The sequence below is a fragment of the Dendrobates tinctorius genome, unplaced genomic scaffold (assembly GCF_039654945.1).
Source record: "Dendrobates tinctorius isolate UK_male_01 unplaced genomic scaffold, ASM3965494v1 ptg000250l, whole genome shotgun sequence".
Classification (NCBI taxonomy): Eukaryota; Metazoa; Chordata; class Amphibia; order Anura; family Dendrobatidae; genus Dendrobates; species Dendrobates tinctorius.
Genome location: NW_027361917.1, coordinates 31,903,434 through 31,926,211, shown reverse-complemented (window position 1 = coordinate 31,926,211; position 22,778 = coordinate 31,903,434). Strand labels below are relative to the sequence as shown.

Here is a 22,778-nt window from a genome sequence, read left to right as displayed (position 1 = left end):
TTAATGTGTGTGTGTTTTTTAACCATTTACTACAATAGGATTAATAATTATTGACACCTCTCCATTATTAACCCTGCTTAATGTCACCTTTGAAAAGCAAGGTGACATTAACCTATTATTGTTATTAACCTGTGAGCCACTGCTAAAGGCAATGGGAATAGAAAGGCTAAGTGCCAGAAAATGCACATCTTATAGCTTTCCTCTGAACTTGCTCCACTTTTTCTATGTCTTTTTTAAAATATGGTGCCCAGAACTGGACACAGTATTTCACATGATGTCTGACCAATAAGGAGAAGAAGGGGATTATTTCTTCACATCATCTAGACCCTATGCGTCTCTTAATACATCATACAACGGTGTTTGCCTTTTTTACTGCTGCATAACACTGTTGACTCATGTGAAGCCTCTGATCTATTAGTATACCCAAGTCTTCTTCACACGTGCTGCTGCTTAGTTCTATTAAGCCCATTCTATAGATGTAATTTTCATTATTCTTGACCAGATGTAAAATCTTGCATTTCTCCCAGTTAAATACCATTCTATTAGTTGCTATATTGTTCAAACTTATCTAGATCCTTCTGAATCTTTTCTCTGTCTTCTTCAGTTTTAGCTATCCCTCCTAACTTTGCATCGTCTGCAAAACTGATAAGTTTACCTTCAATTTCCTTATCTAGAATCCAATCTTCTGGGAGCTCTCCTGGCTAGTAGTTCTGCAATTTCCTCTGCTAACTTTTTCGGTACACTAGGATGTAATTCATCTGGACCAGAGATTTAAATTCATTTAATTTAAATAAGTGTTCCCTCACCATCTCTCTGCTTATGGATAGTGTGAATTTTTTTATTATTTTAATGGCACCGTGAAGATCAGTTGATGTTACAATTGCTTTCTTCGAGTACAGGTGCAAACTAGAAATTCAAAAGTTCAGCCTTCTCAACATATTTTTTGACCACTTCACCCTTTTTATCTGTAAAAATTCTATATCATCTTTGACTTTTCTTCTGCTTTTGACATTCCTCCAAAGTCCTTTTTCATTGCTTTTCGTCTCCCTTGCAAGTCTTACTTCATTACTGGCTTTAGCTCTTCTAACGCTTGCCCTGCAATCCCTGCAAACAGCATTATATTCTTCTTTAGATATGCCACCCCTTTCCATTTGATATACCTTTCTTGTCTTTTCTTGTCTTCCTTTTTAACAAGTGATTAAGTTTTATGTTCATCCACCCTGGACTCTTTAAATGCTTCCAATTTTTCCTTTTTTTCAGGATTGTTACTAATTGTGCGGTGAGATTTTCATTGAGCAAAATCTCCCATCCTTCTTGGACATTTCTGTCCTTCAGAACATCCAGCCATTGCACCTTTCCTACCCTCTTCCTATGTCCATTAAAATCTGCCTTTCTGAAGCCCAAACTTAAAGTCTGTGTCCTCACTGGTCTTTCTCCTCTTGTAATCCAAAATTCGAGGCTAGCATGATTGCTGCCTCTTAAAATTTCAGCCACTTTTACTTCCTCAACCATTTCCTCCCTGTTGGTAATACTAAGGTCCAAGACTAAAGGGCATGTCACACTAAGAGATATCGCTAGCAATATCGCTATAACTAGTGACGTTATAGCGATATTGCTAGCGACATCGCTATGTCTGATACTTACCTACAACCCGCTCCCCCGCTGATTATCGCTGATCGCACGAGAACAGGCTGGACTGTTTCTCGTCGTCAGCTTCCTGCGGCGCTTCCTGCTGTGACGACGAGCGACGCGTGGAGCCGGGCGGGAGGACACAGGATCACCTGGTGTGACAGGTAAGTAGCGACCCCCGTCCCCTGCGATGTCGCTGGTGAGATCTGCCTGTGTGGCAGCTCACTAGCGACGACTTAGCGATGTACCAGCGATCCTGACCGCGTCATATCGCTGGTCGGGATCGCTGGTACATCGCTAAGTGTGACAGTACCTTTATGATCCTCTTGTTATCTCTTCTAGCTTTCGAAAGATAAAGTTGTCACGAAGAGAAGATAAGAATTTTCTGAATCCAATACTTTTGCCTGAGAGAGATTCCCAATAAATATCTGGATAGATAAAATCTCCCAGGATCACTGTCATCCTTTTTTTGAAAGCAGAGATATCTGATGTAAAAAGAGTTCATCCGTAGTTTCAATCTGTCCAAATGGCCTATACTAAACACCTACAATAGTGTCCTTTCTGTTCTTCTCTAATTGAATTCTTACCCAAACAGCTGCTGTGTTCTTTTTAGCAAAAGTTGAATAAATGGGATTGAAAAGATTGTCAAAAGTTAATTATAATGTTGTACAAAGTGTATGGTAAGTGAAAAAGTGTCAATTCCAATGGACAGGGTAGTGTAAATGGAAAAAAAAACATAACAAGGATAATAATATGTTTGCCATTAGAAGCAGCAAGAGCACAGCCACCACTGACACCAGCTATCCAGGCAATAATACTTGTAAGCAAAGGCCAAAATTGGTCTCTTCGGCCTCTAGCAAGCAAATTAGACAGGAGAAAACAAAAGATATTATGAAGTATATGTCAAAGTTTTCATTACATATGGGAATAAAAAAGGCCTAAAGTCCCCGTTACGCATAACAATGTCCCAGCGATCCCACCAACGATCCGACGTGGATGGGATCGCTGGGACATCGTTAGGCTGATGGCTGGTGACCTGTCACATAGACAGCGATGTCACATAGACCAGCGATCAGGACCAGCGAGCAAGCTGGTATCTACGGTAAACAGTGGGTATCCAAGAGCCGCGCGACTCTTAGTGACTTGCTGTTTACCTTAGATACCAGCGTGCACGCTGGTTTCCAGGGTAAACAACGGGTATCCAAGATCCGCACGGCTCTTAGAAACCCGCTGTTTACCTTGGATACCACCTTGCAGCGTCGCTGATCGTTGGTCTCTCACTGCCACACACAGCGATACATGCTGGCCAGCGGGAGACCAATGATCAAAACACAGCCCAGGACGATCCTGCACAATCATCGATACCCGGCGGGGGGGGCCGGTCGCTGATGTGTGTCACACACAGCAATATCGCTGGCGAGATCGCTGTGACGTCGCAAAATCAGCGATCTCGCTAGTGATCTCGCTGTGTGTAACGGGGCCTTAAGTCTGATTGTGGTATACTGCTGCAATGCTGAAGCACATTGGAAATGAGAGTGGTACTCTCAGTCTGTGAAAAATAATCCTAAAATGTAAAGAATAGGGGGAGCTGTATCTGTATAGTCAATAGTAACAGCGCCTTAATAATCTTTTTTTAGTCTTCACACACTGCAAACATGGAGGGAAGTTTAATATCCACCTGTCCTTATGTTGCTATTACAGAAAAATCCTGAAACTTACAGTAAACTTGTGTGCTTCCTTGTTTGTGGGACAGACAAGCTACATTTTTGTCATGATACCAGTGCTGGTGGATCTGCACTTCTGGGGTTAATGTTTTGATCTCAGTGCAGACTCTTACCTGCACACCTGGGACTTATTATGGTGGCTTCTCATTGGTTCTGGGAAAGCTTCTTATAGCCTCAGGAAGCTCCCATCCCCGTCAGTTATACTTTCGCCCTTGGCATAGAGTGGTGACCCCTGAGTGTGTTTGTGCTGTGTTCTGGTTGCTTGATACTCTGTGTACGACTCGGTCTGTTCTCTGGATATTGCTTGTTGGATTCTGCTTGGTACCTTCTATGTCTGTTTGGTTTTGACCCCTGCTTGGCCCCAACTATCCGTTCTGTCTCATCCCTGGTACTTTACTGCTATCTCTGTGTATGACCTCCGTTTTGCCTGACTCTGAGTATTTCTGTTTAGTGTCCTGCCATCTCTGGAAGCAGGATGCTAAGCCCCGCCCCTTGCAGTCACATGACCATAGGTCCTTCACTGCTTGCTAAACTTCAGCGTCATGAAGAGAGAAGGAAGATCCGGCACTGGAGACTTGATAAAATCCACGATAAGTTTTATTCACATAATTTCATGATAAAACCATAAAGGGGAAAACAGACCCCCACGCCTGACGCATTTCGAACCTTAACCAGGTTCTTCCTCAGAGACTTGATTAAGGTTCGAAACGCGTCAGGCGTGGGGGTCTGTTTTCCCCTTTATGGTTTTATCATGAAATTATGTGAATAAAACTTATCGTGGATTTTATCAAGTCTCCAGTGCCGGATCTTCCTTCTCTCTTCATGTTTGCAACACATGGTGGTCAGCCATTTGATCTCTAGGCACGACCGGCTTACAGGACTATTTTGGTGAGCACAAATCTCCCTTTCCCCTTCCTAATTTTCTAAACTTCAGCGTCCCCAGGTCCTGTTTGTACTTTCCGGCTGTACCTGACCCCGGGCCCCCCTACAGTGCGGGTGAGTCCCTGCTCAGCGGAGGCTGCACGCCGGCGCTGACAGGACCCTGACAATTTTATTTAATTTTTTTAAAGCCAAAGGAAAAATTTCTACATACCAGAAATTTAAAGTCACCTGTCTACTAGGGATGAGCGGACTCATGGAAGTTTGGGTTCTAATACCCGACCCAAACTTTATTCCAAAGTTCGATTCAGGTACCAGAACTGTACCCGAACTTGTACCAGAACACAAATTCCATTGAAAACAATAGGGACCAAAACCTCTGAGCTAAAAATGTTTCTCTCCTTTTCCAAGAACTTCGAACATTGCAATGAACTTGCTGGAGAAGTCAGTGTTCGGTGTTAAGTGCCGGACACTTGCTGTCCAATATGAACCCCGAATGTTTAAATTTGGGTTTGCTTATCTCTACTGTCTACCTCACAAATAGTGCATGGTAAGAAAAAACAATTTTGCTTGCATGCTCCCTTGTTGTATTAGACCAGTATTAGACCCGTGCACACCTCAATACTGCTGTTGTTTACCCCATCTACTATTCAATTTTCCCTAGCCTAATAGGTGGAGGTTAAATGGATAATAATAAGGCTGTGTTTAGTTTAAGTAGCTCAAATGTGGTACGGTATATATATATATATATATATATATGTTATTAAGGATAGTTTACATAAAGGTACAGTTCAAATTTGTTCACATTGTACGTGTATTAGAAAAAATATGAAGGCGGTTTGCTTATGAGTAATTTGTGAATAGTGAAATTATTTTTGGAAATTTCCTGCAGAATATATATATCCTTACAGAATCAATTTCTGATAATATTATTGAAATGTAATACATAAAACAAAGTAACTTACCAACATTGCAGAGATTGATAAGGAAAATGCACAATAAAATCAGGAGTATTTTCTGTCGATTTTGGCCTTCACGCTTTTTTACTATGGTGCTGAAAGAGTCTTTGATGTAGGTTGTAACTGATTTTTTTGCTAGTATAGTTCTTGCTTCACTTTCATCTCCACCAATGTATTCTTCAGAAAGTCTGCTATATCCATTTAAGGGCTTTGATTCTTGCAGCCAAATCAACACATATAGTGCTCCAAACAAATTACAGCCACAGTAGACACCAAATACAATTGCAAATGTGCTATGCTCCACTAGAATTCCACTGAGTAAAAAGCCGAAAGTTCCTCCAAGAAATATCATAGATTCTGCAATGCCCATCCGAAAAGTGCGGTTCATACTTTCTGTTATGTCAGCTAAGTAGCTGAACACACTTAGGAACATGGAAATATGGCCTCCTGAAATCCCAACCAATGCAGAGGAAGCAAAGGTCCAGTACACAGTCATGCTTTTAACAAAGTATATGACAATGTAGAGTCCTCCACTTGCAACAGAGAAAACACAAGGCAGTATCATTCCTACCCTACGACTACCCATATCTGACCATGCACCAAGAATGAGAGCTGGTAAAATTGACGACAGGCTCATAATTGCAATGTGGATTAACATTATGTACGATCCTCTGCTTTGAACAGCTTTGAATTCTTCATTATTTTCTTGAATATTTCCACATATAGAGTCATTGTATGCTTCCTGGCAAACCTGAAAAATAAACATAACTGAAAATTAGAATATATTGTTGAAAGTTAATTTTAAAAAACTTGTATCGATGAGACAATAATAGGTATATATGACAACATAAACATATGCTGAATATGTTAGCCTGTGAAAGTAAATTCCACCAAAAATAGATCAATGGTTATAGCTCCTAGAATAATATGAAGCCAAAAGAATTTCTTCAAGACCACCTCAGAGGATATATAGGAGAGGTCAATGCATAAGCCTGATGAGCGGGGTACATGAAAGAAACAGAGCATAAGACTAATCTATAATAATAAATGCCCTAACCAGCTTCCGGTTGTAACAACTTCCGTCCAGTTGTAACCGGTGACGTCACCACACACACACGCACATGTTAACCCTCAACACACCACACCGCCTCAACACACACTCCTCTCACCTTTCACCTCCACTCATGTCCACTCACTCTTTCACTCCACATACGTTCCTTTCTCTCACTCCGTTTCTCATACTCACACCGTCATCGTCACTGCCCCGACATCTTCCTCCGCCGCCGCGATCCAGGATCCAGACGTTCTCCAGGCCGCCGACATGTTCTTGCGGGACGCCATCTTGGATGTCGTGAAATCCCACGAGATTCAAGATGGCGTCGTCGCAACAATATGTCGCTGGCGTGGACGACATCGTGATCCAAAAAGATGGCGTCGGCGAAATCTCGCGAGATTACGCCGACGCCATCTTTTTGGATCCCGATGTCGTCCACGCCAGCGACATGTTGTTGCGGCGACGCTATCTTGAATATCGCGGGATTTCACAAAATCCAAGATGGCGTCCCGCAAGAACATGTCGGCGGCCTGGAGAACGTCTGGATCCTGGATCGCGGCGGCGGAGGAAGATGTCGGGGCAGCGACGATGACGGTGTGAGTATGAGAAACGGAGTGAGAGAAAGGAACGTATGTGGAGTGAAAGAGTGAGTGGACATGAGTGGAGGTGAAAGGTGAGAGGAGTGCGTGTTGAGGCGGTGTGGTGTGTTAAGGGTTAACATGGCAAGAGGTGTTAACGACGTCGGCGAAATCTCGCGAGATTTCGCCGACGCCATCTTGCATTCGTGAAATTGCGTCATTTACCTCACGCCGACTTGCTGTGCGGACGCTTGGCATTGCCTGTACCACCATAACTACTGCTGCCTTGGTCCTATGCCTGTTTACTGCCGGTGTCTAATTACTGGACCAATTTGCCTGTACCGCCATAACTACTGCTGCCTTGCTCCTCTGCCGGTGTCTAATTACAGGACCAATTTGCCTATACCGCCATAACTACTGCCTTTGTCCTCTGCCGGTGTCTAATTACAGGGCCAATTTTCCTATACTGCCATAACTACTGCTGCCTTTGTCCTCTGCCAGTGTCTAATTACAGGGCCAATTTGCCTCTATCGCCATAACTACTGCTGCTTTGGTCATCTGCCTGTTTACTGCCAGTGTCTAATTACAAGGCCAATTTGCCTCTACCGCCATAACTACTGCTGCCTTGCTCCTCTGCCGGTGTCTAATTACAGGGCTAATTTGCCTCTACCGCCATAACTACTGCTACCTTGCTCCTCTGCCGGTGTCTAATTACAAGGCCAATTTGCCTCTACCGCCATAACTACTGCTGCCTTGCTCCTCTGCCGGTGTCTAATTACAGGGCCAATTTGCCTCTACCGCCATAAGTACTGCTGCCTTGCTCCTCTGACTGTTCACTGCCTGTGTCTAATTGCAGGGCCAATTTGCCTCTACCGCCATAACTACTGCTGCCTTGCTCCTCTGCCGGTGTCTAATTACAGGGCCAATTTGCCTCTACCGCCATAACTACTGCTGCCTTGCTCCTCTGCCGGTGTCTAATTACAGTGCCAATTTGCCTCTACCGTCATAACTACTGCTGCTTTGCTCCTCTGCCGGTGTCTAATTACAGGGCTAATTTGCCTCTACCGCCATAACTACTGCTACCTTGCTCCTCTGCCGGTGTCTAATTACAAGGCCAATTTGCCTCTACCGCCATAACTACTGCTGCCTTGCTCCTCTGCCGGTGTCTAATTACAGGGCCAATTTGCCTCTACCGCCATAAGTACTGCTGCCTTGCTCCTCTGACTGTTCACTGCCTGTGTCTAATTGCAGGGCCAATTTGCCTCTACCGTCATAACTACTGCTGCCTTGCTCCTCTGCCGGTGTCTAATTACAGGGCCAATTTGCCTCTACCGCCATAACTACTGCTGCCTTGCTCCTCTGCCGGTGTCTAATTACAGTGCCAATTTGCCTCTACCGTCATAACTACTGCTGCTTTGCTCCTCTGCCGGTGTCTAATTACAGGGCCAATTTGCCTCTACCGCCATAACTACTGCTGCCTTGCTCCTCTGCCGGTGTCTAACTACAGGGCCAATTTGCCACTACCACTTCATAACTACTGCTGGGCAATTACAGGGTCAATTAGTATCTGTTTACTCTACAATACTCCAGGACGCCTTCTTCACTGCCAGATAACTGCCAAATAGACTCCTTTACCTGTGCCAACATGAGTCATAACAAAAAGTATGCCAATGCCAGTGAAAGGAAAGCAGCTTTAGCACTACGACAAAAACAACGCCGTGCTAATGAGACTCCTGAGGAAAAACACCATCGCCTTGAGAAGATTAAGGCTTATAAACGCCGTCGTCTCACACACGAATCCCCTAACTCTAAATCTATTACATTGGCTGAAGAAGCCTCTACACGCCATCACCGCCAACAACAGACGGCTTCTTCCTCATCATTATTAGTAGACTCACAACAGGATGCTTCCACATCAGCATGTGGAACAAGTTACTACCACACTTCATCCTATATGCCGTTCACTGACATAACTAATCAGCAATCTGTTTCTGCCCTATCAATACCACCATTCAATACCAACGCACAGTTTCTTCACATACAAGCTGCAGTTAGCCCGCAGAAAGTGCAACCAAGACAAATATACGTTGGTCTCAAAACTAGGCGCACCCCATCGGTTGGACATGCACTTCTACTACAACCTCACATTTTCACTAATGATGAAAATAGTATTACCGAACACAGCTGTGGTGACATGACCCATGTATGTGAGCATTGCAAAGCTTTGCATTTTGTAGCAGAGATACCTTCTGATAACAACTTTACGCTCTGCTGTCAGAAGGGTAAAGTCCATGTACCCATACTACAATATCCTGATGTCTTTACACGTTTGCTGAAAGGGCAAAGTGAATTTAGCAAAAATTTCATGGATAATATTCGAAGTATTAACAGTTCCTTTGCTTTTGCCTCCATGGGTGCAAATATTTCACCACCTCCTGGATATGGCCCATACTGTTTCCGCATACATGGCCAGATCTATCATAGAACTGGAACACTACATCCCTCAGATGACCAGCAACGCGCATTTGCCCAACTTTACATTCTCGATACCACTACCGCAAACGAACAACGCTTACGATGTAAAGAAAATCAAAAATGTCATCCTACATTGATGAACATTATTGCCCTTCAAATCCAAAGTATTAATCCTTTTGTGGAAGCTTATCAAATGTTACGTGATGTGGAAGAACAAGAAAAAATTAAATCTCTACAAAACGGAACTGTCATGCCAAGCATCACTATGGCTATTAAACAAGATCGTACTCAAGACCCTCGACGCTACAATAATCCCACTGTCAGTGAAGTAGCAGTCGTGTTTCAAAATGACAATGGTGAGCCACCTTTCAATAGAGACATATTAATTCATTTAAAACCTGATCCCCATAACCCTTTAGCTCCAAAAACACAACAAATTAGTATTCTCCATAGCAATTTGGATGCCCTCCTCTATCCAATATTTTTCCCTTATGGAGACCAAGGATGGCATGATAGACTCAAACAACAAGGCAAAAGTTCGAGGAGGATCATTCAACTCCAATACTATTGCTATATGTTATCTGTCAGAAATTACTTTAATCCACTCCTCAATGGTGGTAAGCTAACACAGCAATATTTAGTAGATGCTTATGTCAAAATCGAAGCTAATCGCCTACATTACATCCGCAAACACCAAAGAGATTTAAAAGTGGAGGATTACTGCCTCCTTCAAGAACATCTACTCAAAAAATCGGTTCAAAAGGGCATCCCTATTGGGAAAACCGTCATTTTACCATCTTCTTTTGAAGGCAGTCCAAGAAACATGCAGCAGCGCTACCAGGATGCTATGGCTATTGTTACAAAGTATGGTCGACCAGATCTATTTATCACCATAACATGTAATCCTAAGTGGAATGAGATTACTACACATTTAGAACCGTGGCAGCGTGTTGAACACAGACCAGACTTGGTTGCACGTGTCTTTAAAATTAAACTGGAATCCCTCTTAAAAGACATTAGCAGTGGATTATTTGGAAACGTCACTGCAATGGTCCATGCCATTGAATTTCAGAAGCGTGGTCTCCCACACGCTCATATTTTAATTATTCTTGACAGCCTGTCTAAATTACGGACTGAGGCGGACATAGACAATATAGTCTGGGCTGAAATACCTGATGAAACAATCTACCCTCAGCTCCATAACATTGTTCTTCAACACATGATTCATGGTCCCTGTGGAGAACACAATCCTAATTCTCCCTGTATGGATCTTGGAAAGTGTAGCAAAGGTTTCCCAAAACAAAACCAACCATATACCATCAAAGAAAAGGATGGCTATCCCACTTACCGCAGACCCATTGGCAAAACATATGAACACCATTCTAAGACGATTGACAATTCATGGGTAGTTCCATATAACCCATTTTTACTCACCAAATACAAGTGCCATATTAATGTAGAAATATGTGCTTCCATTCAAAGTGTAAAATATTTATTTAAATACGTTTACAAAGGACATGACAAAGCCAACCTTGAAATTTCCCAAAATAACATCCAACATGATGACACACACCAATTTACGGATACCAGATATGTTAGTGCACCTGAGGCTGCATGGCGGATATTTGCTTTTCCTATGCATAAACCATCTCATGCCATCATTCGCCTAGCCGTACATCTGCCTAATTCTCAACCACTCTATTTTCATGAGAATGACTCTGCAGACAACATCCATCAAAAGCTCAATTCCAATTCTACACTTATGGCGTATTTCAACCTTAATAAGATCGACCACAATGCACATAACTATTTCTACCGCGAAATTCCAGAACACTACGTTTGGAAACAAGGCACATGGGAACAAAGAAAACGAGGGGGTCTCACAGTTATTGGAAGAATGTATACTGTTAGTGTGAAAGACCAAGAACGTTATTATTTACGTTTGTTGTTACTGCATGTAAAAGCTGCTACCAGTTTTGACAGCATTAAAACCGTCAATGGAGTTATGCATGAAACCTTTAAGGATGCTGCGTTAGCACTTGGATTATTATTCGATGATAGCATCTGGAGACATACTTTAACAGATGCTTGCATTCTTAACATGCCTTCCCAACTTAGAGACATGTTTGCTTATATCTGTATTTTTGGCCCCCCCAGTAATCCACTTGAATTGTGGAATGAATTTAAGGACCATTTTTTACAAGACTATTGTCATACATACCACAGCAACACTGAAGAGTGTATCGATTGTGAAGGATATGCTATGAAAGATGTCCAAGATATCCTCATAGTCCAAGGAAAAACTTTTGCTGATTATAATTTACCACGCCCAGCAAAAAATATTAAACAACTCCTTAAACAATATGATAAGGATTATGAGTTAAAAAAAGCTGCAGAGATGAAAGAAACTCTTAATCAGGAGCAACTTTTTGCCTATGATGTCATTACTGAAGCTTTACAAAATAGCAGTTTAATACCAAAGTGCTTTTTTCTCGATGGACCTGGTGGCAGTGGAAAGACCTACCTATACCATCTACTTACACATCATTTAAGAGGACAAGGAGAAATTGTGTCACCTGCAGCAACTACAGGAATAACATCTAACTTGATACAAGGAGGCCGAACAATCCACTCTCTATATGGCATACCTATTCCGATCAACGAAACATCTGTTTCCAGGATTAAAAACGATACAAATGCAGGAAAACATTTACAGAGTACAAAACTTTTTATTATTGATGAGTGCACTATGGTCCAAAAACATGCATTGAATGTGATAGATAGACTTCTATGTGACATCATGACAACAAATGTTGCTGAAAAAAATAAAACACCATTTGGAGGTAAAGTTATTGTTCTTGGAGGAGACTTCAGACAATGTCTTCCCGTCATCGCTCATGGAACAAGAATAGACATTGTAGATTCCTGCATTAAATATTCAGAACATTGGCAACATTTTACCAGACTACCGCTAATTAACAACATGCGCTCCACTGATCCTGAATACAGCACTTGGTTGCTTAAACTTGGAAATGGTGAGCTGTCTAATGAACATAACCTTGGAGAGGATGTCATTGAAATTCCTCCAGACATGCTTTGCACTGGCTCTATAGTAACCGAGATCTTTGGAGACCATATTTGCATTGATGTTAATGACCAACAAAGCCTCGACACTGCTGCATCACATGCTATACTATGTCCGAAAGATGATGACGCTGATTTTCTGAACTGTAAAGTAATGGATCGCATTAGTGGTGATTATACTGTATATACAAGTGATGATTCTGTCGATGCTGATGAGGCAGAGGAATGTGAAAACTACCCAGTTGAATTTTTAAACTCTCTGACACCATCAGGAATGCCATCACATCTCTTAAAACTTAAAATTGGCACCATTGTGATGCTATTAAGAAACCTAAACACCAAGAAAGGTCTCTGCAATGGCACTCGCCTCATTGTCATTGCCTTACTCCGCAACATCATACAGGCTAAAGTGATTACTGGCTCAGCTGAAGGAGACATTGTGTTTATTCCACGCATCGATTTGTGTCCTTCAGAAACTGGGTTACCTTTTAAATTAAAACGTCGACAGTTTCCTCTAAAACCTGCTTTTGCTATGACCATTAACAAATCCCAAGGACAGACCCTCAATCGAGTTGGAATTTTTTTGCCCGAACCTGTATTTGCCCATGGACAATTGTATGTTGCATTCTCCCGAGTAAAGCAACGCAGCAACGTTAGGGTCAAAGTGGTGGATACACCACTTCAAGGACAATTGCTACCTAATAGCCCAAAAATCTTCACTAGAAATGTCGTTTACAAAAATGTCTTACTTTAAACTATTTAAGTTGGTCCTGGAATTGATAGATATATAGATATATAAATAATAGTTACATTCTAAATAGATATAGATAATAGACTTCTAAGACTTCTATACATAGCTTGATATATGTTATATATATAAATATTTTAAGCAGATAGATATATCTTACACTAATTCTCTCTTTCACATATATGTCATAGACATATTTAAATCCATAAAAATATACATAGGTATAGGTATATATAGATTAAAAAAAAAAAAAGGCAAAAAAAAAAAAAATTTAGGCAAACATACGTAGATTTCAACTACATACCTAACACATACCTACATAACTTAGGTAATAATAATTAATTTTTTATTTATTAATAGAGTACTATTATTTCAATAGCACTTTACATACATCAGTAATACTGTCCTTCTTGAGGCTCACTATGTAAATATCTTATCCACATAAAAACATAGGTGTGATACTTCTATCTACTATAATAAATGCGCTAAGCAGCTTCCGGGTTGTAACAACTTCCGTCCAGTTGTAACTGGTGATGTCACAGCACACCTCTTGCCATGTTAACCCTCAACACACCACTCCTCCTCAACACACACTCCTGTCACCTTTCACTATCTCCACTAACGTCCAGTCGCAGGATTTTAGAATACTCAAGATGGCGTGGCCGCAAGAACATGTCGCCGGCGTGGACAACGTCGGGATTTAGGATGGCGCCGGTGGAAGAAGATGTCGGGGATCGTGGAGCAGCGATGATGACGGTGTGAGTATGAGAGACGGAGTGAGAGAAAGGGTCGTATGTGGAGTGAAAGAGTGAGTGGAGATGGTGAAAGGTGAGAGGAGTGTGTGTTGAGGCGGTGTGGTGTGTTGAGGAGGTGTGTGTATATTGAGGGTTAACATGGCAAGAGGTGTGTCACTATCCTCCCGATGTGATAGCATCGGGCCTTAATCTACTATAATAAATGCGCTAAGCAGCTTCCGGGTTGTAACAACTTCCGTCCAGTTGTAACTGGTGACGTCACAGCACACCTCTTGCCATGTTAACCCTCAACACACCACTCCTCAACACACACTCCTCTCACCTTTCACTATCTCCACTAATGTCCACTCGCAGGATTTCAGAATACTCAAGATGGCGTGGCCGCAAGAACATGTCGCCGGCGTGGACAACGTCGGAATCAAGGATGGCGCCGGTGGAAGAAGATGTCAGGGAACGTGGAGCAGCGATGATGACGGTGTGAGTATGAGAGACGGAGTGAGAGAAAGGGTCGTATGTGGAGTGAAAGAGTGAGTGGACGTGAGTGGAGATGGTGAAAGGTGAGAGGAGTGTGTGTTGAGGTGGTGTGGTGTGTTCAGGAGGAGTGTGTGTTGAGGGTTCACATGGCAAGAGGTGTGTCACTATCCTCCCGATGCGATAGCATCGGGCCTTAATCTACTATAATAAATGCGCTAATCAGCTTCCAGGTTGTAACAACTTCCGTCCAGTTGTAACTGGTGATGTCACAGCACACCTCTTGCCATGTTAACCCTCAACACACCACTCCTCAACACACACTCCTCTCACCTTTCACTATCTCCACTAATGTCCACTCGCAGGATTTCAGAATACTCAAGATGGCATGGCCGCAAGAACATGTCGCCGGCGTGGACAATGTCGGGATCCAGGATGGCGCCGGCGGAAGATGTCGGGGATCGTGGAGCAGCGACGATGACGGTGTGAGTATGAGAGATGGAATGAGAGAAAGGGTCGTATGTGGAGTGAAAGAGTGAGTGGACGTGAGTGGAGATGGTGAAAGGTGAGAGGAGTGTGTGTTGAGGCGGTGTGGTGTGTTGAGGAGGTGTGTATATTGAGGGTTAACATGGCAAGAGGTGTGTCACTATCCTCTCGATGCAATAGCATCGGGCCTTAATCTACTATAATAAATGCGCTAAGCAGCTTCCGGGTTGTAACAACTTCCGTCCAGTTGTAACTGGTGACGTCACAGCACACCTCTTGCCATGTTAACCCTCAACACACCACTCCTCAACACACACTCCTCTCACCTTTCACTATCTCCACTAATGTCCACTCGCAGGATTTCAGAATACTCAAGATGGCATGGCCGCAAGAACATGTCGCCGGCATGGACAATGTCGGGATCCAGGATGGCGCCGGCGGAAGAAGATGTCGGGGATCGTGGAGCAGCGACGATGACGGTGTGAGTATGAGAGACGGAGTGAGAGAAAGGGTCGTATGTGGAGTGAAAGAGTGAGTGGACGTGAGTGGAGATGGTGAAATGTGAGAGGAGTGTGTGTTGAGGCGGTGTGGTGTGTTGAGGAAGTGTGTGTGTATTGAAGGTTAACATGGCAAGAGGTGTGTCACTATCCTCTCGATGCGATAGCATCGGGCCTTAATCTACTATAATAAATGCGCTAAGCAGCTTCCGGGTTGTAACAACTTCCGTCCAGTTGTAACTGGTGACGTCACAGCACACCTCTTGCCATGTTAACCCTCAACACACCACTCCTCAACACACACTCCTCTCACCTTTCACTATCTCCACTAATGTCCACTCGCAGGATTTCAGAATACTCAAGATGGCATGGCCGCAAGAACATGTCGCTGGCGTGGACAACGTCGGGATCCAGGATGGCGCCGGCGGAAGAAGATGTCAGGGATCACGGAGCAGCGACGATGACAGTGTGAGTATGAGAGACGGAGTGAGAGAAAGGGTCGTATGTGGAGTGAAAGAGTGAGTGGACGTGAGTGGAGATGGTGAAAGGTGAGAGGAGTGTATGTTGAGGAGGTGTGTGTGTATTGAGGGTTATCATGGCAAGAGGTGTGTCACTATCCTCTCGATGCGATAGCATCGGGCCTTAATCTAGTAATTAATAAGTTTATTACATCAATATTAATTATAAGTTCTATACAATTAAGGTGAGGGAGAAGTATAGCTAAAAACACACATAGGAAAGATTGATATTCCCTATTATTAGGGCAAAAAAAGATACCCTATGTTTATGCTTCAAAAAACAATAATAGTGGCTATAAGAGACAAAAAGCAATATAATATTGGAAGTTGAGCATATACAGTAAATGTGTATAAATGTTTCTCTTGCCGCAGTATATAAAAGATTATGCTGTGCATGGAAATGAATGCAGCAGAGTACAGATGAACAACATCAAGGTATATATAATGACCTAAATATTGCAATAGTGTGCAAAAATGTTCTATAATATAATAAAACAGTCCTTAACCGTTTCACGACCTGAGGTATTTTTGTGTTTTATGTTTTAATCCCAGACCCATAACTTTTTTTTCATTTTTTTGGTCAATATGGCCATATCAGAGTTTGTTTTTTGCAAAACAAGTCATACTTTTGGACAACATCACTGGTTTTAACATATTGTGTACTGGAAAATGGGAAAAAAATTCCAAGTGTGATGAAATTGCAAAAAAGTGCGATTTCACAGTTTTTTTTCCATGCTCACTAAATGCTAAAACTGACCTGCTAATATGATTCTCCAGGTCATTACGAGTTCAAAGAAGAGAAACATGTCTAGGTTCTTTTTTATATTAGTGGTGTAAAAAAAATCCAAAGTTTGTTAAAAAAAAATGTAAAAACGGTGCCATTTTACAAGACCTCTAGCGTTTCCATTTTTCATGATCTGGGGCTGGATGAGTGCTGATTTCTTGCACATCGAGCTGACACTTTTGTTAATACCATTTTGGTGTTTATACTATTTTTTGATCACCCGTTATTGCATTTTTAAAAAAAAAAGGAATGTTAAAATTTTGAATTTTTTTCTCATTACGCCATTTAGTGATCAGGTTATTTCTTTTTTTATATTGATAGATCAGGCAATTCTGAATGTAGTGGTACCAAATATGTGTATATTTGATTTTTTTTTATTGTTTTATTTTCAATAGGGTGAAAGGGGGGTGATTTGAACTTTTTTTTTTCTTTTTTGGAATATTTTTAAAAACTTTTTTTACTTTTTGCATGCTTTAATAGTCACCTTGAGAGACTTGAAGCTGCAGCACTTTGATCGCGTCTGCTACACACAGGCGATGATCAGATCGCCTGTGTGTAGCAGAAATGCTCACTTGCTATGAGTGTCGACCACCGGGCGGAGCTCATAGTAATCTGGTTTTGACAACCATAGAGGCCTGCTGGAGACCTCTGGTTGTCATGTCGAACCATCGGTGACCTGCGATAATGTGACAGGGTCACTAATGGGTGGGATTAGTGATGCGCTTCCGGTAAGCGCAAGTTAAATGCCGCTGTCTGAAATTGACAGCGGCATTTAACTAGTCAACATCCGCGGGTGGTTCTCAATTTCATCCGTGGCTGTTGTGAGCACTTCAGCTGTACAGATCAGCTGTCATGCGCCCTGAAAGTTGCGGGCTCGACGCCAGAGACCGCACCAAACAGGGGAAGTCCGACATCGACGTACTATTACGCTCGATGTCAGAAAGGGGTTAAAGTAGCCCTAAAAGCAAGAAAACACACAGGAAGGGTATACAAACACTTATAAAACAATTGCACAAAAAATACTTAAGTTTTGGAAGTATACATAAATTTTTGCAATGTAAACAGTTAATATGCTAAATAGCAAACTGGTTACATGTGCCAAATAGCAAAATTGTAATATGCAAATGCAATCTCAAGGTGCGAATTGAGATAAACCATGTATTAGATATAAGGGAGGGCTTCATACATATTCTGTTTAAAATATCATGTAGTGGTACTCCTAGATGCATAATGTTTATGCACTAAGTTCAAAGCCTGACAAAAATCATAACCAGGGTCATCCATACCCTCTTAAAGGCATCATTCAAATATAGGTGAACAAAGTGTGTTTGGGGTTCTTCTACACTCATAAAAGCTCTGCACACAGTGAAAAGCCTGCTAAAAATTGCAACCAGGGTCATCCATACATCCTTGAAGGCACAAACTGTAGTGCCTCATACAAATATTAAGAAGAAATAGTTGTGGTACTCCTACACTCATAAAAGTTCTGCATACAGTGCAAAGCCAGAGAAAAAAATGAAAGGAGGGTCATCCATACACCCTTCATGTCATCAACTGGAGTGCTTCAAGTCATCAACTGGAGTGTCCCATAAAAAAAATAAAGCGTATTTGTGGCACTTCAATAAAAATTAAAAGGAGGATCATTCAGTTATCCATAGACCCTTGAAGGCAACAACTGGCAGACTCATTAAAATATTTTGAAAGTGTAGTTGATGTAGTCTACACTCAAAGGCTTTGCACAAAATGCAAAGCCAGGAAAAAATGTTAAGATGTTAAGGAGAGTAAAACAGTAATCCATAGACCCTTGGAAAAAAAACTTAAGGATCTTATTCAAATATATTTTAAAACTATAGTTGATGTACTCCTACACTCATAAAGGCTTTGCATCAAGTGCAAAGCCAGAAAAAATGATAAGGATATAATACAGTCATCTAAACACTTTCTATGGCAACAATTGGCAGGCCTCATTCAAATATTGAAGATGAAAAGTGCTTTATGTGCTGCTGTCATCTGGTGGTTTGGAAATGTTGGGACTATTATAGGCTTTATTCATTTTCATTAGAGTGAGCATGTTAGCACTTTCTGTTGACAGCCGAAAGTGCCTGTCTGTTATGACCCTTCACTGGTGGCACTAAAAACCAGCTCAAATAAGATGATAGCAGCAGAGGAGCACAACACCTGTAAGGCATAGAGGGACAACTCGTGCCAGGTGTCCAGCTTTGGGACCCAATAGTTGAAGGTCACAGAGGAATTAGGGACTATGCTGGTTTTGTCATCAAGGTAATACTGGACCATATTTAAAAACTTCTCCCTCCTTGTAAAAAATGCTTGGTCAACAGAGCATGGATGCTGGGAGGGTGTCCCAGGCATTCACAGCATACCCCTGCCTCTGCTGTACCTGGTGTGTCTCACTCACCTCTCCTCCTTGGTTGAGTAATTAAACTTGCCTACTGCTGCTAGCATTGTGTGATGGGATTTTTTTCAACATATGTTCCAAAATAGCCTTTTGGTATAGCACCATTTTATTAGACCTCTTCATCTCAGGAATTAGAGATACAAAGTTCTCCTTGAAACATGGGTCTAGAAGGATGAATAACCAGTACTCTTTTTTGGCCATGATGAATGTAATGCAAGGGTCATGGTAAAAGCAATGGTACATAAAATTGGCCAAATATGACAAGCTCTCTACAGCCAATACTTCCCTGGCTCTATCATGATGACTATTCTCCATCTCTTCCTCCTCCTATATCTCCTCCTCATTCCCCTCCTTAGCCCATCCATGTAGAAGAGAAGAAGCTTGTATGGGTATGAGCTTCTGTTGAGCTAGCAACCAGCCCCTATTCCTTCTTTCTCCTCAGCTTCCACCTCCCCATTGATACCCAATCTGCGCTGTGCAGATAAGATGAGGCTTGGCCATAAGGTGGCAGAAATTCTCCATGTCTACAAGCTTAGAAGGCAACATTTCCATGGCAAGCAGCCTGGAAATGTGCTCGCTTATCATTTAGGCCTGTGGGAGGGTGGCTGGAAATTTTTTTTCTTTGCTCCAAGGCCTGGGGTAGGCACAGCTGAATGCTGTGTTGGGACAAGTTTTTGGAAGTGCCTAATGATGGTGCCTCAGAATGTGCAAGGACAGGTTAAAGGAGGGAGGCATCTGTGTCAGTGTAATGGACAGGGGATTGGAAAGCATCTAGCACAGGGGAAGAGGCAGTGGTGTCATCTGCTGGCATCAAATGTGGACACAGATGTTCGGCCCACCGAGTAGGGTGCTTAAATGGCATGTGCCTGATCATGCTGGTGGTGGTTAAGCTCTTGGTGGTCAGGCCCCTGTTGATCTTGGCTTGGCACAAGTTGAAAATGACCATTCTTTTGTCTCAGAACTTTCATTAAAAAAGTCCCAGACTGGGGAACAGCTAACTCTTTGATGAACAATTTCACGAGTGTCGGTGCTCTGTGGAACAGTTGCCTGCCTTCTCCATTTTGTCACGCTACTGTCTTTTCTTGTCTGTTTTGGTGCTGACGATCCCTCACTCTCAACGCTACTGGCCTCGCTGTGCAAGCCAGCTTCCCAGGTAGGGTCCGTGACTTTGTCATCCACCACCTTGTCTTCCACCACTGCACACTGGTCCTCCTGAACTGGTGACATAACAACAATCTGAGTTATCAGCAACTGTGTTTCATCATCATCTTAGAAAAAAATTGCCTTTCCCCACCTTTATCTTCTTGTGACTGTGGCTGCTCTACATTTTGTGTATAATTGCACTTTCATCTCCTCCTGTCCCTCTTAGAACATGCAGGGTGAGAGGCCACTACCAAAAAGTGATGTTGTAATGAGTTCCTTGGAGCGTCTTAGGGTACCGTTACACTTAGCGATGCACCAGCGATCCCGATAACGATATGGATCGCTGATGCATCACTAAGTGGTCGCTAGTGAGCTGCCACACAGGCAGATCTCACCAGCGACATAGCATGGTCAGGGGTCGCTACTTACCTGTCAGACGCGGCGACCCTGACGTCCTCCCTCCCGCATCCACGTGTTGCTCGTCGGCGCCACAGGAAGCCCAGCAGGAAGCGCCCGACGAGAAACGGTCCAGGACGTTCTCGTGCGACCAGCGATGAGCAGCGGGGGAGCCGGTCGGTGGTAAGTATCAGACATAGCGATATCGCTAGCAATATCGCTGCTACGTCACAAAATCGGTGACGTTACAGCGATATTGCTAGCGATATCGCTATGTGTAACGGGAGCTTTAGTGTGTGATCACTCGTCTCTTGGTACTCAACATGGTGAGAGGAAGGAGAGTCAGGGTGAGGATTAAGTGATTCAGACTATTGTCTGGTAACACTAGACCGTGTGGAAGACTGGGTGTTGCTGGCGATCATGCTGGAAGCATTATGTGCTATCCAACTGACAAGCTGTTCGGACCAGTGTGGCTTCAGAAGTGGTGTCCCGTGCCTCCCTGTAAAGTTGGAAAGGAAGCTATGTGTCATTGATGGGCATGTTTCTTGTCCTCCAGCAACAGGCATAGTCACATCTGCCCCACGTCCTGAACATATGCATGCGCCATCATCAACACTTACACTTCCCTGTCCCTTAACACTTGCCTTACACATTTTCTAATAGTTCTCTGGAAACCAAGATTATTTTTAATAAAAAAATGGACACCTGCAGCAGGCAAAGCATTTTTTTTATTTTTTATATACCACTTTAATGTAACACTAAATACATTATACTCTATGGCTGACTAATTGAATCTCAAAAAATTTTTGAACTTTTCTTAGTGTTTTATATACTCCCCGTAATGTAACACTAATCACATTAAAAGCTATGGATGACTAACAGAATCCAGAAAAAAAATATGTGAACTTTTTTTTAGTTTTACATATTATCGTAATGTAATATTAACAAAGTTAAACTGTATAGATAACTAATTGAATCGAGAAAAAAAGTTTAATCGTGTCTTGGAGTTTTTTGTCCCATCGTAGTGTAACACTAACCATGTTTAACTGTATGCATGACTAATTGAATCCAGAAAAAAATATTGAATTTTTTTTTTCAGTTTTATAAATTGTCACATGACGCACATTAAACTTTATGGATTACTACAAAGAGGGTTATGGCATTACAGTGACTGGAAGGCAATCCCCGCATGTTCATTGGCTATGTAACAGGAGTACAACATGTGGGGCAGTGATTCAAGCTTCAAATCCAAGCACTAGGGAATGCTCGTCAAGTGGTGAGCACATCCAAGACCCCACATACTCAAGTAATATCCGAATATCAAGAAGATTGTTCGATTGTTCGCTCATCCCTAGTGGTGCATTCTCCTTCAATCTAAGTCTTAAACAGAGGCTGGGCAGACATCTGTCTGAGCTGGTTTAGTGAATCCTGCATTGAACAGGGTCTTGGACACAATGGGTCTGAAGAGCCCTTCCAACTCTAACATTCTAAGATTTTGTGATATTAGCCACATTATGAAGGACAATACCGTGAGACATGATGTATAATCACAATGGAGAGGTTAATAGAGAGAGTTGCTTGAGCATGAGACATGCATTTCACCTCTCTGGAGTTCTTCAAGAGGTGTGGTTAAGGTAAAACATGGATACTATTTAAATAGTTGTGATTGAGTAAGCAACAAATCTGCATGCTCGCAGTCATGATGCTCCACTTCTGTTATGACGCTACCCGATGTGCATGATGGGCAAGAAGCAGACATCATTGCACCCATCACCTCGGCAACACAGCAGGATATGAATATCTCAACTACGTTAATATTAGGCATTCAAGGTTTGAAATTGAGATTAGATCTATTTGATGATTAGCCTGTGTCTGAATAATAGTCAGTTTCCAGTGCATATGCCATATTGTCATATCTCAGTTCTATGTCAACCCACAAAAATCTACATAACACCCCCAACAAAGACATAAAGTAAAAGCTAGTTTTTTGAGGTTTATATACCAATTGCAAAATGTAATTCAGACCACGGAATACCCTATGAGTGAGCAATAAGATAAAGATAAAATGTTGAACATTATTTTTTTAGGTTTAACTCGTTCGCCCCAGAGCCTGTTTTTGCCTTAGTGACCAGACCAATTTTTTTCAATTCTGATCAGTGTCACTTTATGATGTCATAACTCT

At 42.3% G+C, this 22,778-nt stretch overlaps 1 protein-coding gene across 1 annotated transcript in view; it reads right to left on the bottom strand.

Moving 5' to 3' along the window:
* The window catches only part of LOC141063516 (proton-coupled folate transporter-like), a 614,330-nt gene that overhangs the window by 465,584 nt on the left and 125,968 nt on the right, over nt 1–22,778 (bottom strand). The window contains exon 2 of the mRNA XM_073557601.1: nt 5,198–5,942. Coding sequence (XP_073413702.1) covers nt 5,198–5,942 — 745 coding nt within the window. The remainder of the gene's footprint in view (nt 1–5,197; nt 5,943–22,778) is intronic.